At 47.1% G+C, this 16,937-nt stretch overlaps 1 protein-coding gene across 1 annotated transcript in view; it reads right to left on the bottom strand.

Moving 5' to 3' along the window:
- Positions 1–16,937, bottom strand: part of RASGEF1C (RasGEF domain family member 1C) — a 96,247-nt gene that overhangs the window by 33,106 nt on the left and 46,204 nt on the right. The window contains exons 2-4 of the mRNA XM_081497600.1: positions 5,735–5,916; positions 5,443–5,565; positions 4,164–4,301 (exon numbers count right to left, since the gene is read on the bottom strand). Of these exons, the coding sequence (XP_081353726.1) occupies positions 4,164–4,301; positions 5,443–5,565; positions 5,735–5,911 (438 nt within the window). The 5' untranslated portion in view covers positions 5,912–5,916. The remainder of the gene's footprint in view (positions 1–4,163; positions 4,302–5,442; positions 5,566–5,734; positions 5,917–16,937) is intronic.

Raw genomic sequence — 16,937 nt, 5'->3', positions numbered from 1 at the left:
CTGTACAGCCTTCTTCCTCCAAGCTCCGTTCCCTTCCTTCACAGTCCTTGCCCAAGCCTCTCACTGGAGTACCAGCTCCATGAAGGCCACGCTGGGTCTCTCTTTGCTGGTGCCCGGAATGAACAGGAGGGACCCACACACATTAGCGGATTGGACAAACCTGGCCTCCACCTGCCTCTCATCAGTCAGCCTCTCCAAGGCAGGCTGCACGGCCTACTGAAGTCAAGGATGAGGTGCGTCTGTGGCTATAGTTTGATAGAGCTGCGCACTGCCCCTATTTTTAAAAATATGCGAACAATTTAGCAGGACTTGTTTTTATAGAACCAATATCCACTCCAAATTGCCACTGACTGTGTGCTAATTCATTTAAACATGTTCCAGTGGTGTTAACCTCAAGCTTATCTGTTGGGTTTTTTTTTTTTTGGTGAATCAGAATGTGGGGAGGGTATTTGACCTTCTCTTTGACCTTGTCTCATTTGCTCAGTGATCTCCACCCCTTGTGGATGCAGGCTGCGAGATCTTGGTGAATGCAGGCAGGCCCAGGGACCTACCCCTGAGGAAGCCCAGGTGTTCCTTGTCACTGTCGGGGCCTACATCTGCAGCGCCGGGGCCCGCCCTGCTGCCTCAGCTCTCCCCCAGGGGCGGAGGACAGGGGCTGGACTGGTTGCTCTGTGGTTCTCACAGTGCCGCCTGCTGCGTGCAGAGCCGGGTCTCAGCCATCGCAGGGTGGCCTGAGTGAGGGGCAGCTCTCTCCAGGTGCTTCCAAGTTCTCCTGGACCCAGCGTTTTGTGATTAGGATCGGTTTCCATCCAGACAAGTAAAGATCCTTGTTTTCTAAAGTTCCTGAAAGCTCCCTCCTGAGCGAGCCCGTGGCCGATGTCCAACAGCACGGGCAGGGCTCTGCACCCATCGCCAGCTCGTTCTCTAAGTCAGCTGGCCACCACCCACGCCCCTGGGGAGCTAGCAGACAGCTGTGTGAGTCGGAAAGCAAGGCTAGTGGCCGAGAGGGCTGCCCGTCGAGTCGGTTTCCTGAGGGGCCCAGTGCATGTGGCCAGGGGACGGCTGTTCCCCTGTCCTGTCTCTCTCACCGGGTCTCTGACCCTCTAGGCCTCCCTGGGACCCCCCAGTCTCTTTTAGCTTTGGCACTGCCAAAAGGTGAAACTTCTGGGTTTCTTGAGGTGAAACGGCTGAGTCCAACCTCTAGAGGGGGGACGGGAACCACCCTCTAAGGCAGAGTCTCCTGCCCAGCAGAGGGGGGCCTGAAGCAGGAGCAGCTCAGAATCCACAGGCACGGACAGGGCCTCCTCAGAGCCCCTCCAGCCCCTTGTCCCCGGTTCCTGAGAGGTGGTCGGGGGCACAGGGAGAACATGAGGCTTCCAGGAGATGGCAGGGAGTCAGGAGGAAAGAGAAAGGTGTCACCTTTCACAGCCACTTTGATGGGGAAGCCCCGTTCCCCACTGGCCTGTCATACCTCCTTCACATTCCTGACAGCATTGTTTTCCTCACCATCCTTCGAGGGAGGGATTATCACCTTCCCTCTCACAGAAAATAATTTCAGGCCCAGAGAGGTTAAGTAACTTGCCCCAAGACACACACATTCTGAAAACACTTGTGCTTTTCCCACTGTTTTGTATGCAACACTTCATATCATTTGATCCTATCTCTGTGTAAGAAATCTTTTACAAGATGATTCTGAAATGTTTTTGGAGCAAAATATATAACGTCTATGATTTAAAAAAAACATTTGGAGGGAGGGGGAAGTGTGTGAAAGGAGAGAAGGAACGAGTTTGGTGAAATGTTGATGACTGATGAATAGGCGGTGAGCACACAGGAGTCCATGGTCACTATTATCTGTATTTGTGTATGTGTGAAAAGTTCCATACAAAGTTTCATAAAAGTTAAAAGTAATCCCCATGTGCCTGGAGTTTGGAAAGAATTTGTTCCTCATCATAGCTTACGTTTACCAAGTGCTGACATCCAAGCACAGGTGGCTTCAGGGACTCTGCCTCAGACCTGTGTGGTGGGAACAGTTACGATCTCCATGTGACTGATGAAGAAACTGAAGTTTGGAGAGGGGAAGCACCTCGCCCAAAGTCACACAGCTGTGGGCTCAGAAGGTCTGACCCTGACTTCAAGTTCGGAGCCCCGTGGGTCCTGACTTACCAGTTTGGTTTGGAGCTCACCGACTCCTTTGTCAGCTGAGACTGTGCCTGTGCTGGGAAGGGGGCAGCCTGCAGGCTGCCTGAAGCATCAGGAAAGGGAAGCAACGTCTACTGCACATCCCCTTAGAGGAAGTGCTGTCTGGAGAGGGGCAATGTGAGAATCACAAAGACAGACGGGGCATCCCTGGCCTGTGCCTGGCTGGGTGGCATGGGGACTGCCGGCTTACATCACTTAGCATACCTAACTGGATTCCACGGGAAGGGATGAGAAATTCCCTAAATGAGTTACTTCAGCTCTGAAAATCCACACCTGGAGGATCACTGCTTTCGACAGCCCGTTGACAGGTCTTTGCTGTGTCTTATTTTCATCCACTCGGCAGTTAGAAAAGATTTCCTAGCGTGGTCCCGACAGATTCTTGAGCTTGAGGGCGTAGTGAGGAGGCGCTGCTTCTCAAAGAAACAAATCCAGGACTTACACTTGTCCCAAACCACTGTGGCCAGAATGGCAGGGTCTGCCTCTGAAATGGCTCTGCCAGTGGCAGAGGCAGGCCTGATAGGGCAGACAATCCATTTTGTCAATGGTGTAGACTTCACACTGCTTGAAGGCCCACTCTCGGGGGATGGAGATAGAGCAGAGGACTGGGCTCTCATCCCCCTACAAACCCTCTACTCCATCCATCCATCCATCCATCCATCCATCCATCCATCCATCTACCATCTCTGAACCCATCTATTTTCCACCCATCTGTGATGCCCACCTCCCCTTTTATAAAGTCACCCACAGATCCATCAAATTCATTTATCTGTCCTTCCTCCCTCCATTCTAACATTTGTCTTCATCCATCTACCCACTCATCCATCCATCCATCCACCCACCCACCCACCTTCCCATTCATGTTCTCACCCACCCATCCACACCCACACACACACCCACCATCCACCCCCCACACACACACCCATCCACCTATCCATTCACCTACCCTCCCATCCATCTGTTCATCTATCTACCCATTCACTAGTTATCATTTTTGCCTTTCTCCTTCACTTCTTTCCATCAGTCTTCCACAGCCACTCATCCTATTAATCTCCCTGCCTACCCAACTGCCCAAACATTTCTCTTCCCCCCTCCACTCACCCATCAAAGTAGCCAACTATGTAGCAAACCAGTCAGTCAGCATTTCCCCTTCCTGCTTCCTTCTCCTAATTCATCCAGTCATCGAGCCTTCCCTGAACCTGTTTCCTGCTGCACCTAAGCCAAGTGTCATAATCAATCCGCAGATGGATCAAGGGATGCAGAGGAGGAGATGACCTTCATCTCATCAAGCTCTCAGAACAACTAACTCATCTGCTCTGTCTCTGAAACGACCTCAGGGCAGGGCCTCCCTTTCTGAGCCTCATTAGGCCTTGGACTGCAGCTTCCTGTTGCTCAGCCTGCCTTAGCAGTTTTCCTTTGGCTCTTGCTGGTTCTGGGTTCAGACCCACTGTGGAGCTATCAACTTGCCACATTTGGTTTCTTCCCAAGACAAGCGACATGCACTCCCCCCTCAGTGTTCTCACCCTAATCCTGGGAGGTAGGGAGTTTTGTTCCTCTTTCACCTTTAAGTGCCTTCTCCAGAGTAATGGAGCTGGGAGAACAGGGCAAGGCGTGGGGTGCAGAGGCACCTGATGCCCAGTACACAGGCAGCCTCCCAAGCTACTGGGGAAGAGGGTTCTGCCAAGCCAGCCTACTGGGTCACTGACCTGACCATGCACTGTAAGAGCCATCTGATGAGATCAGGATAGGAGAGAGCTCAAGAGACCAGGTCTGGAACTAGAGGCCTGATTTCCCTGCCAGCTCTGCCAGTGCCTGATTCTCTGATGGGGCGGGAAGGGGCGATTTCAGAGGGGCCCCAGGGCGTGGGGCGGGGGAGATGAAGGCCCAGAGGCCAGCCTGGGAACAGGCTCAGGTCCCAGGTGTGAGGGTGGAGACAAGTTGAAAGGACTCTGGCCTGGCTTGCCCACCTCGTCATAGGGGGCGATGCGGCCCACCACGTCCTTCAGGTGACCGATGGTTGACTCCTCCTGAAAGTCCCGCGGAAATGTCTCTGTCCACTCGGCCAACAACTGGAGCAGTTTGGGGCCAAACTTCCGGACCCGGGCCTGCAAGGCAAGCCGAGGGTTGTCTGCATTTGGTGAGGGTTGCTTGGGAGGTGGGGGGTCAGAGCAGCCATTGCCTCAGCTGCTCACTGCGCGTGTGGGCTTCCCGAGGGCAGCAGCGATGGCTGGGGGAAGGTGGGCCTCTCCTTCCTCTGTCCCAGGAGATAGACGGGGCACGGGGGCTGACCATGGGAGAGCAGAGGGGGACAGACACATGTTTGCAATGGGGGTCATCTCTTACTCATAACTGCCAGTCATCCCGTCTCCCTTTCTGTGCTGACAGCATCTCAGTTCGCCTGTGGGGGCCCTTCTCTCCCTCATCTCCTGCTAGCCCTACCCCAGGGCTTCAGGAACATCCCAGATCAGTGCTGGCCAGTCAGGGCACGGCGTTGGCCCACAGAGGGGCATGCTGCCTAAGCTAGGCCAATGAGATCAGGATCTTTATTGCAATCCTCTTTCCATAGGATTGGGAAGGGTAGACCATGACCCCGGACCCGCGGAGGCCACCTGTCACCAGGCAGAGAACTTGCCTTAGCAAGAGAGAGGCTGGCCCAGAGGAAAACAAAGCAAGAGAGCTTAGGGAGAAAGACCACTTGATGTTTGAGCCCCTGGAGCCAGCAGTAGCTCGAGACTGCAGTTTTGTGAGCCAGTGAAGTCCCTTGGCCTTAGGTCAGTTGAAATCAAGTTTCTGTCACTGGACAGTGGAACCCTACTGACTCATGTATAAATAGGCAGTCGCAGCTCACAGGATATAGCAAGGGACAGAGGAAAGGACGTGGGGCACGGAGGGAAGGCTGAGCCATCAGTGGACCGGCAGAAGAAGAAAGGATGGAACAGAAGATATGGGGGGCAGGCAGCCCAGCAGGCACTGCAGGACCACCCCAGGCCACAGATGGGGCTCTCCTCATGATACTCGGGGGCCCAGGTCTGGGCTGTGTGAGCCCAGGGGCTCCCCTAAGACACTGGAAAACAGCATTGGGGTTAAAGATTCTGACTCTGCCCTTCTGGCTCTGGGCTTCAGACAAGTCAGAAAGCCCTGGCAGGTGAATAGGGGCAATCTCTGCCTATCCAAGATATTGATTCACAAGGGCATGTCAGGGAGAGCAGCACACTTGGAGGCCCTCTACCCTGCCCTGCCTCTCACCTTGTCCAGCACTGGCTTGTCCAGCTGCTGCTGCTCAATGCACAAGTGGCAGACCCGGGCCAGGAGCTCCTGGGGCTCGATGAAGAGGCGAGAGCTCAGCAGGAAGGTGAAGATGTAGGCTTCCTGGGGGGACACAGGAGAAAGGCAGCACATGTTCACAAGGCACGGGAGGAAGTGCCTCCCAGCCCCTGCACACCCAGGCCCAGCCAGTCCCAGCTCTGCTGTCTCCCCCAGGCATGGTGGAACAGAGCCCATTTTGCTACCCCTCCTCCCCACTGGGTGGATCACCCACCTCAGGGTAGTAGTCGGCGGTGGGCACCAGGTGCTGGATCAGGGTATCCAGGGAGGCTGAGGACGGAGCTCCATCCAGGAAGGGCTGCCCAGCCTGCTTGCCATCCGTGGGCTCAGTGGAGGGTGGTCCAAGTCTGCCCGGGGTGACCATGTTGGATGTGCTGAGTGTCCAGGGCATCCCACCTGTAATGGCAAGGTGGCAGTTGGAGTTGCTAGTCCCCCAGGATCCCCGGCTGGGCAGGCCCTGCCTTCCATAGGCACTTCTGTGCCCACTTGAGCCCAGTGATCACTTCCTGGGAGGTCTGCCAGGGATGGCAGCCCCTCGAGCCACTGCATCCCCCAGGAGCCATCTCTCTCCCATGATCAGTCCTAGCCATTCAAGGATCGACTGCTTCCAGTGTCAAGTCTTACAGTGAAGGTTGTTTTTGACCAGACTCAGACAATCAGCATATGTGCCGTGCTGTTTGCCCCAAGAATGAATCAGAGGTGGGCCTAATCCTAACTAGAGGGTTCAGATGTAATCCTAGAACTTCTGTGGCACTGGAAAGCTTTCCCCTAGGTCCCTGAGCTGATGCAATGGCACTGTTGGGACCATCTTGTCCCTCAAGGAACCAGGAAAGCACGTTCCTGAGTTCAGTGGCTGAGGCCTAGATCCTGCTGTGCCTGAAGCTGCTCTGTGGACTGCTCCATAACACGAGTGTGTTTGAGCTTCTCTCAGGGGCAGCCTCCACAACTTGGCATTCCAGGCTCTTTGCGATGAGAACCCACTGACCTGTCCAGCTATCTCCCCCTGCAGGAAGGCTTTCCCATCATCTTCACGCCTCTGTTCCCTCTGGACATGGCTGAAAGCTTCCCTGCAGCGACCCCATTAAGGCTGGGCCTGACTTCTGGTGGACATCAGAAGCCTCTCCTTGTCAGCACTGCGGGGTGCTTGGGGTGCAGCCAGCACGTGGTGCAAAGAAAAGTCTCCAGCCAGACCTCCTTCAGGTGGGGCCAGAACAGGCATGTCTTCTGATCCAGTACTAAGTCAAGGGCCCGGCCTGCAGCAGGTGCCCATCCATGAGAGTGCAGTGGACAGCGCTTCCTCTCTCAGGCTCTACATATATCCCTGTTGACCAGTCTTCCTGAATGAACCCTTTGGGGCAGATGTGGCAATAAGTCCTGGCCAAGCCTGTGACTGATTAACCATCCCCCATGTGACATTCAAGTTGCCCCCACAGTCTTAACTGCAGAGTCCTGCAGGCTCACTCCAGGGGCCTTCCAGGGATTCATCTCCCCATCACCCTGCTCACCTTACCCCAGCTACCCCCATGGCAGACCCTGGCCCCGGACTGTTTCTGACTTCTTCTGTCCTCTGGGTGACCTGGCCCTGAAAGTAGAGACTTGGAGAGTCCAAGCTGAGGTTGGGTACCAGAAGGAGCCCCACAGAGGGCTGTGCTAAGGGCACATGGTGTGGGAACCAGTGGAGACAGCAGCTTGGACAGCCCCAGCTTTATTTCACCCTTCCAGCAGAGTTGTAAGTGTTCAGTTTTCAGCTGATGAAACTAAGCATTTCACAAAATTGTCTCCTGTCCATCAGTGGGCAAGCTGCTGCACATGTGGACATACGGGGACTGCCTGCGCTCAGTGGGCTATGCTGGTCAGCTCTGGGGTGGGTGCTGCCTCTGCCCCTCATGCAAAGCCCAAAACTGGAGCCCAGTCCCACTAGATATTAATAGAACCCTTTTGAGGGCAGCAAGGTTTGCTTTCTCCTGCCAGACACGTGGGATCTTCTCCCTGTAACCTGTTCCAAATCCCAATTAGAAACGACATCTCTGGCTCCTGGGTGGCCAGTCTACAAGACCCATTCTGCTGGTCCTACCCCCAGCACTGGTTGTTGGCATAAAAAGCCTGCCAAAAATGGAACTCTGAAGAACCCATGGAAGAAATGTGTGCAGCTGGCCAGTGCAGTGTGTCCAAGGGACAGGAGAAGAGATGCTATCTCAAGCATCCTTTCCTGAGTGGGCACTGGGTCTGGCCTGGCCAAGGGGACAGAGGGAGAGGACACGCCTAGAAAGTGACCCTGAAAAATGCCTTTGTGCACTGAGAACAGGAAGAGGATCTCTCCTCTTCCGTTTATGGAGAGGAACTGGTGAGCTAAGTACACAGAGCACTCAGCACAGTACCTGACATGGAGAAGAAAGGACCACCAAGGTCAGTCCTCCCCATGGGCACTCACCATCTGCAAGGGCCTAGAACACAATGTGAGTAGTAATTCCAAATGCTAACGGAGACCCGTGCCAAATAGCCTTGTCAATGGTCCTCCTGTGCTTCACCAGGTTGTCCAAGCTGGCTGTGGCCTAACGGCCCTCTACCCTGCTCGTCCAGCGTTGTGGCTGGTGCTTCTGAAACCAGCTATGAATAGCTGCTGGGGATTATCCTTGTGGTAGGTCACAACTTCAAATCAGTCACTTCTGCCTTTGCTTTCCTGTGTAGTAGATATTTACACGTTTACATACTGGAATTCTAATCTTTCTTCCCCCTCTTCCATTATATCTTTTTCAAAAATTGTTAAGCATATAGTTATTTTTTTGCTTAATGTAAAATTTACCATTTTAACTATTCTTTTTTTTTTTTTCTTTTTAAAACAATTTTCCTAAAATATAATTCACATGCCATAGAGTTCACTCACTCAGTGAACAATTCAGTGTTTTTAGCATTTTCACACAATTGTCCAACCATCACCAAAAGCTAATTTTAGAATACTTTTGTCACTCTCAGCAAAGAAACCCTCATCCCCTCAGCAGTTACTAGGCAATCAGCCACAAGCTGGTGGTCATCAAACAACCACTAATCGGCTTCCTTTTTCTCTACAATGTAGTAATCAAAAAACATTCCAGAAGAAAAGTCCAGGCCCAATGGTGTCACAAGTGTCCATGGGTGCTAAGTCGCTTCAGTTATGTCTGACTCTGCAACCCCAACTGCAGCCCACCAGACCCCTCTGTCCATGGGATTCTACAGGCAAGAATACTGGAATGGGTTGCCATGCCCCACTCCAGGGGGGTCTTCCTGACCCAGGGATCAAACTCGTGTTTCTTCTGTCTCCTGCATTGGCAGGCGGGTCCTTTTTTTTTTTTTTTTCCAATTAACTATTCTGAAGTGTACACTTCAGTGGCATTAACCATTTAGTTGCTCGATCATCACCACTATCCATTTCTAGAAAATTTCTATCTTCTCCAAATAAACCTCTATGTCCATTAAGCAGTAACTCTCTGTTCTCCACTTCCTCCAGGTCTTGGTCATCGCTATTCTACTTTCTTCTCTAAGAATTTGACTATTCTAGCTACCTGTATAAATGGAATCATACAGTATTTGTCTTTCTGGAAGGCAGCTATGCTCCCCACTAGAATACCAATGCTGCCCAACAGTATTTGTCCTATTGGGACTGACTTATTTCACTTAGCATGAGGTCTTCAAGGTTCATTCATGTTGCAGCAGGTGTCAGAATTTCCTTTCTTTTTATGGCTGGATATTTATAATGTATTCCCTGTATATTTGAACTATATATTCTTGATCACCCTCATTCTCACCATCAACCTCACCCTCACCCTCACTCTCACCATAACCCTGATTCTCATCCATCAATGGATATTTGGGTGGCTTCCCCCTTTGTCACTCTGTTTTCCACAGTAGCTGTCCATTTTACATTCCTACCAGCAATGTAAAATAAAAGGGTTCCAATTTCTCCACATCCATGCTAATATCAATTTTCTTTATTTTTGATGGTAGCCACCATTAGGATATGAAATGTCATCTTATCATGGTTTTGATTTTTATTTCCCTAATGATCAGTGATGTTGAACACCTTTTCATGTGCCTATTGGCCATTCATATACATCTTCCTTGGAGAAATGTCCAAGTTCTTGGCTAATTTTTGTATTCAGCTTTTTTTTGTTGTTGTTGAGTTTGAAGAGTTCTTTATATATTCCAGATATTAATACCTCATTAGTTTTGTGTTTTACAAATATTTTCCTCTATTATGCAGGTTGCCTTTTTACTCTGATGACAGTGTTCTTTGATGCACCAAGGTTTTTCATTTGGGTGAAGTCCAATTCATCTATTTTTCTCTTTTGTTGCCTGTGCCTTTGATGTCATATATAAGAAATCATTGCCAAATGCAAGGTCATGAGGTTTTTCCCGAGTGTTTTCTTCTAAAAGTACTATAGTTTCAGCTCTTCTGTTTAGGTCTTTTATTCATTTTGCATTAATTTTTGTACATGGTGTTAGAAAAGGGTCCAACTTTATTATTTGACATGTGGATATCCAGTTTTCCCAGCATCATTTGGGAAAGGATTGTTCTTTGCCCATTGAATGGTCTTGGCATTTTTGTCAAAAACAGTTTGACTATACACTGTTATTTATTTCTGGGCCATCTATTCTATTCCATCAGTTTATGTGTTTGTCTTTACAACAATACCATACTGTTTTGATTACTCTGTAGTAAATTTTGAAATCAGGAGGTACAACTCCTACAACTTTGTTTTTCTATTTCAAGATTGTTCTGGCTATTCAGGGTTCTTTAAGATGCCAGATAAATTTTAGATAGTTTTCTATTTCTGCAAAAAACACAATTGTAATTTTGATACAGGTTGCATTAAATCTGCAGATTGCTTTGGATAGTGTTAACATCTTAACAACATTAAGTCTTCCTACCCATGACACAAGTTGTCTCCATTTGTTGGTGTCATTTCTTTTAGTAAAGTTTTGTGGTTTCAGGGTATAAGTGTTTTGCCTTCTGGGCTAAACTGATTTGATTTCTAAATATAAGTTTCTGAGCTTTTCTCTTAATTTCCTTTTTGGATTATTCATTGTTAGTGTATAGATACACAACTAATTTTCTGGGGTTGATTTTGTATCCTGTTACTTTGCTGAATTTGTTAATTAGTTCTAACAGGTTTTTTTTCTTGTGTGCAATCTTTAGGGTTTTCCACATATAAGGTCATTCATTTGCGAGCAGCTAATTTTACTTCTTTCTTTCTAATTTAGTTGTATTTTATTTCTTTTTCTTGCTCTGGCTATAAATCCTTGCACTATGTTGAATAGAGTTAAAGCTATGTTGAATACAATTAAAGCTATGGTTTTTCCAGTAGTCATGTATGGATGTGAGAGTTGGACCATAAAGAAGGTTGAGCACCAAAGAAGTATTGCTTTCGAACTGTGGTGCTGGAGAAGACTCTTGAGAGTCCCTTGGACTGCAAGGAGATCAAACCAGTCAATCATAAAGGAAATTAACCCTGAATATTCATTGAAAGGACTGATGGTGAAGCTGAAGCTCCAATACTTTGGCCACCTGATGCAAAGAACTGATTCACTGGAAAAAACCCTGATCCTGGGAAAGATTGAGGACAGGGGGAGAAGGGAAAAACAGAGGATTAGATGGTTGAATGACTTCACCAACTCAATGGCCATGAGGTTGAGCAAACTCTTGGAGATAGTGAAAGACAGAGAAGGCTGGTGATCTTCAGTCCACGGAGTCCCAAAGAGTTGGACATGATTTTGCCACTGAACATGAACAACATGTTGGAAAGAATTGGCAAAAATTGATATCCTTGTCTTGTTCCTGATCAGTGAGTATAATGTTAACTGTGAATTTTTCATGAATGGCTTTTATTATGTAGAGTTACTTTCCTTCTATTCCTAGTTTGTTGAGTGTTTTTATCATTAAAGGATACTGGATTTTGTCAAATTATTTTTCTGCATCAATCGAAATGATTTTTTTCCTTCTTTCTCTTAATGCAATGTATTACATTAATTGATTTTAATATGTTGAGTCATCTTTTAATTCTAAGAATAAATCCCATTGGGTCCTTCTAATATGCTGGTGAATTCAATTTGCTAGTATGTTGTAGAGGATTTTTGCATCAATGTTCATGAAAAGTATTGGTCTAAAGTTTTCTTTTTTTTCAGTGTCTTTGTCTCACTTTCACATCAGAACAATGCTGTTCTCATGGAATGAGAAAGTGTTCTCTCCTCTTTTTAAGAAAAGTTTGAGAAGGATTGGTGTTAATTCTTCTTTAAATGTTTGGTAGAAATCATCAATGAAGCCATCAGCTCAGGGCTTTTCTTTGTCAGGAGGATTTTGATTACTGATTCAATCTCCTTACTAATAATAGGTTTATTTAGATTTTCCTTGTGATTCAATCTTAGTAGGTTTTGTGTTTCTAGGAATTTGTACATTTCATTGAGGGTATCCAATTTGTTCTCATACAATTGTTTAGAGTACTTTCTAATATGCCTTTTTTATTTCTGTAGAATTGGAAGTAATGTCCCCACTTTCACTTCTAACTTTAGTGATTGAGTAATTTCCTTTTTTATTGTCAATCTAGTTAAATGCTTGCCATTTCTGTTAATCTTTTTGAAGAGACAACCTTAGGTTTCATTGATTTTCTATAATTGCTTTCTAGTCCATATTTTATTTATTTAGTCTATGATCTTCATATACTCCTTCATTCTGCTAGATTTGGGTTTAGATTGCTCTTCTTTTTCTAGTTCCTGATGGATAGTTTTGCTATATATTGAATTCTTGGTTGGCAATGTTTTTACTGTCAGAACTTGGACTATATCAACCCACTGCCTTCTGGCCTTCAAGGTTTCTGATGAGAAATCTGAAAATAATCTTATTGAGGATCTCTTGTATGTGGCAATTTGCTTCTCTCATTGCTTTCAATATTCTGTTTGTCTTATCTTTCACTATTTGGTCACAACGTGTCTCATCGTGTGTCTCTTTGAATGTATTTTATTGGAGTTTATTGAACCTCTTGAACATTTATATTCATGTTTTTCATCAAATTTGGGGAGTTTTCAATCATCATTTCTTCAAATAATCTCTATGCTCCTTTATCTCTCTCCTTTCTTTCTGGGAGTCTCACAATGTGTATGTTTGCTTATTTGTGTCCCCCAGGTTCTTTCAGCTCTGTTCACTTTTCTTCAGTATTTTTCCTTAATTTCCTTTATTTCTTAAGACTCAGTAATCTCAATAATCCTATCTTCAAGTACACTGATTCTTCTACCTGCTCAAATCTGCTTTGGAATGTATCTAGTGAATTTTTTAATTTCAGGTACTGTACTTTTCTGCTCCAAAATTTCTTTTGGTTCTTTTTTATGTTTTCCATCTCTTTATTGATATTTCTATTTTGTTTCTACATAGTTTTCTTAACTGGTCACCTCATCTTTGTCTAATAAGTCTATCACCTGGTCTTTCTCAGGGATGGTTTGTGTTGATTTTTTTCTCCTTCCAATGCTCCATTTCTTTGTATGCCTTATGATTTTTTATTTGTTGTTGAAAACTGGATGTTTGAGTCTTACAATGTAGTAACTGAAATCTGGAAATCAGATTTCCCCAGGGTTTCCTGTTTTGTTTTTTTTTTAATTTCTTCACAGTGCCTGTGTGCTGGGATCAGCCTAATGTGTAAGATTAAGATCGAAAATTTTGGGTCTTTTTGAACCTGCACTTTTCTACAGGTATGTACAGTAACTTTAAAAATTCTCCCCTACATGTGGCTGCTTTTATTAAGCAACAAATAAAAGGTCCTAATCCTTGAATGTCTGGCTCCCAAAAGGGGAATATGAGAAAAAAGAAGGGAGGGGTAACCAGGCTCTGGCTCTTTATATCCCCTGAAGCCTATTCAGCTAGTGGGGATTGTTTATGTTGGCTTGCTTCTGCATCTGTGCCTCCATGATCAGAAGCAATAAGCATAAAAGTTCAGGTCCCCAATATTTGGAGAACAAGGGCTTTATTGCACACCCTGGCTCCCATAAACCACGGACAAACTGCTCGCTGTGGGCATGGCTGCCTGCCATGAGGCTGAAAGGTGGAGGATATTGTTAGCATATTCAGACCTGAAACTGACCAAAATTAATTAAGACTCACTGTTTAAGTCTTCCTCTTGGAGTTGCAAGCCTTTAAATAGACTCCAGAGTGTGAAAATAGTTACACTAAACAGATTACATCAGCTTTACTGTCATATAGCTGGAGATGGAATCCTGGTACTTTCTATGTCACTATCTTCCCTGATGTCCCCCATTATATCTTTAATTGAGTATTGCTAGTGGGTTTTGTATATGGATTTTTATACCTCATTAATTCTAATAGTCTTGGATTTTCCAGAAACCAACCATGGAAAAAACTCCAACAAAAACAATACTAGTGGGAATAAGCATTTTATATTGTTCCATTGCTCCGTCAAGGCCACGTGTGCTCTGGGACAGAGATGAGACCCCTTGTAGGATGCTGCTGCTAATCCCCTTGCTGCTTTTTGGGAGGGTTTGGGGCCACACAGTCCCTGAATCTGTGTGCATCCTGAAAGCCCCAGGCCTCCTCTTCCCCTGCTATGAGCTCTTGCTGCCCGTAGGGGTGGGTGGGAGGGAGGCTCGAGAGGGAGGGGATATATATATATACTTATAGCTGATTCACAATGATGTACAACAGAAAGCAACACAACATTGTGAAGCAATTCTCCAATTAAAAATAATTCAAAATGAAAGAAAGAAAGAGCTATCTATCTAGATGGCCTCTTCAGGCCCATATTTCAGTTTTACTTCCCTCTGTGCATGGCTATCTGAAGTTCTAAGAAGAGGTCTAAATTCCAAGCTTTTCTCACAGGGTCCAGGCAAGACCTGCTCCCTAGGTAGGGCATCTGGAGCCTCTGCTGGCCCACGGTATGATTGAGAGAGTCAAGTGGGAATCTTTGGGATTGGGACTGATTGGGAAAGAACAGGGAAAGTCTGTGCCCTAGGGGAAGGGGAGCTAAACTTGGGGCTGTTTCAAGGGTCCTGGGTCAAGTACTTTCCCCATCTGATCCAGACAGGTTCTGACCCCCAGGGGTTTCATTTCAAGAAGAAACGGATTCTACATCAGGCTTTATGTGTCTTTTGTTCTCACTGTCACTTAATCCTTAAAATGACCATATAGGAATGATCATCCACTTCCATAGATGAGCAAATCTGGGCCCTACAAGGTAAAGTAGAGTAGACAAGGTTACCAGCCAGTAACTATTACCCAGATTCCAGACTCCAGACCCAGCTCCTACCCTTGGCCCTGGGAAGGAGATTGGCAAATGCTGAGAGGAAGACAGACACAGCTCAGAGATTTAGCAGGGGAGCTGTGCTCAGAGGCTGAGAGCTTGAGGATGGCAACCTGATTACTGGGGATCTCAGCATGGCCCAGCCTCCAGCAGGCAGGAAGCCCCCTGAGCAGCCCCTAAAGGACTCCGCTCAAGAAGAGGTTGCAGCATATGGCCAAGCCCTTCCCCCACACTCACTGGAACCTCAGAGGAGGTAAGGGTCCAACTTAGGTAGGGGCCTGGACTATGCCATCTCATGCTTGGCTGCTCTGAGCTGTGGCAGCATCTTGTCCAAGGCCCAGCAGACTTGGGGTCCTCCTTCTCTCCCTCCCTAAACAAAGCCTGGAGCTGGGATACTCATCTCTTTTCAGTTTGGGTCTCATGAAGGGCTCCTCCTTGTTCCCCACTGTATAAAGGGATACTGTGAGGGTGCTAGAGTCTCCCCCAGACCTGAGCCCAGAGGTTGCACTTACCCAGCATGGGAATGCACCTGGCCTTACCTTTGGGAGGCCAGCCAACAGACTTGACTGTGAGGAGAGGACTGGCATGGGTTACTTTTGTGTTCCATATGGCCCTCAGCTCTTGCTGACAGAGCCTGCTGCTTCCGTATCTTGGGAAGCTAGGGTTTCTGAAATGCCAGGGCTCAGCTTGCAGGCAATCTGTGGAGTGCAGATTTACAGCACCAATACTTACCACAGGTCAGTAAGTAAAAACAGAGCCTTTCAAAAAGGGAAAGTTGGTCTCTCTCTTGCCTCATAATCCATCCAATCAGTTCCTTACTCTTGGTCTATAACCTTGAGTGTTTCCTGAGGACATACTTCTAGAAGGGACATCACTGGGCTGAAAGACACCAGTCCTTATTAGGGAATCAAACTACACTGGCCAGTTTCTCCCCAAACTACAATGAAGTGGTTTTGTTTTACCCTTCTAACTGCCATGCTTCCTTTCTTCCAGGAACGACTTATCCCCACTGACTAGAACCTCATCAGGGAGGGGTGTGACTAGTGGGGGGTAAACTGGGTACTGGTGAATGAAAGTGAATAGAAAAGACAGGGCAGCCCACTCTCACTGCTCAAACTTCTGCTGCATATCCAGGGCCTGACTGACACCTCAGTCTTGCCAGGCACCCAACTGTGGAGAGCCCTGTGTCTCCCAAGGCCTGGCCATGGCCTTACTCGCAAGCTCCCCAGAAAGGGTCTTGTCACCTCAGGAAGTCAGACCATGACCCAAGACTACTCCACTCACCTCCTCCGGTAGCCCCCTCATCCCATCCCTGAGCAAAGGACCCACCCAGGTTATCCAACCAGAGTAAATATGAGGCCATGCTTGGAGACCACCACAGAGATGTTCTCTTGATACTCTTCCCTCTTAAACACAAAAGATTCTTTAAGTGCATCTACAATTTAAATAAGAATTACTTTTATTATTATTATAACAATAAGAATGAACATCTGTGGACTGCTACCCAGGGTAAGAAAAAGACACTTACCAGTACCATTAAATCCCTATGCATTTTCCCTGATAAATCAGTTTACTCCCTAACCTTTAGGCAAAAACCATCCTGGTTTTGTGTTAATTGTTCCCTTGCTTTGCTTTATAGAATCTTGTCAAAGATGCTTTATAGCATCCACCCCAAGCAACATCCTTCTTAGTCTTAAAATTGGAGGGAAAGCACACACCGGCCATGCAAAGGAAACAGCAGCACTGCCCTCACTGGGCAGAGGCTACTGGAGGAGGCAAGTGGAGGAGTCTTGGGTCACAGTCTGACTTGGGTCATGGTCCGAATTCCACTATCCTGGAATAGTTTTCACCATCCTCCAAAGGATTCCCTTATCATTTCTCTTGTGTTGGGTCCAAGCTCTGGCTCCCAACTTGGAGGATTCCCATCCTTGGTACTGGAAGGAGGGACTACAAACCACAAGGCACCATGCCTGGCAGACTGAGGTGGGAATCTCAGATTCTTCATAGAGCCAAAAACAGAACTATCTTCCTGACTTGGATCTCCTCTGTATCACCCTGAGCAACTCAAAGCCAAACAGCATTTCATTAGTAACATTTGGTAATCAGCAGAGCTTCTTTACAGGCATGTATTGTCATAAATAG

Source organism: Giraffa tippelskirchi, chromosome 6 (assembly GCF_054371585.1).
Source record: "Giraffa tippelskirchi isolate mGirTip1 chromosome 6, T2T-mGirTip1v1.2.pri, whole genome shotgun sequence".
Classification (NCBI taxonomy): domain Eukaryota; kingdom Metazoa; phylum Chordata; class Mammalia; order Artiodactyla; family Giraffidae; genus Giraffa; species Giraffa tippelskirchi.
Note: the sequence above shows the minus strand (reverse complement) of the source record. Positions and strands in the feature narration are given on the sequence as shown.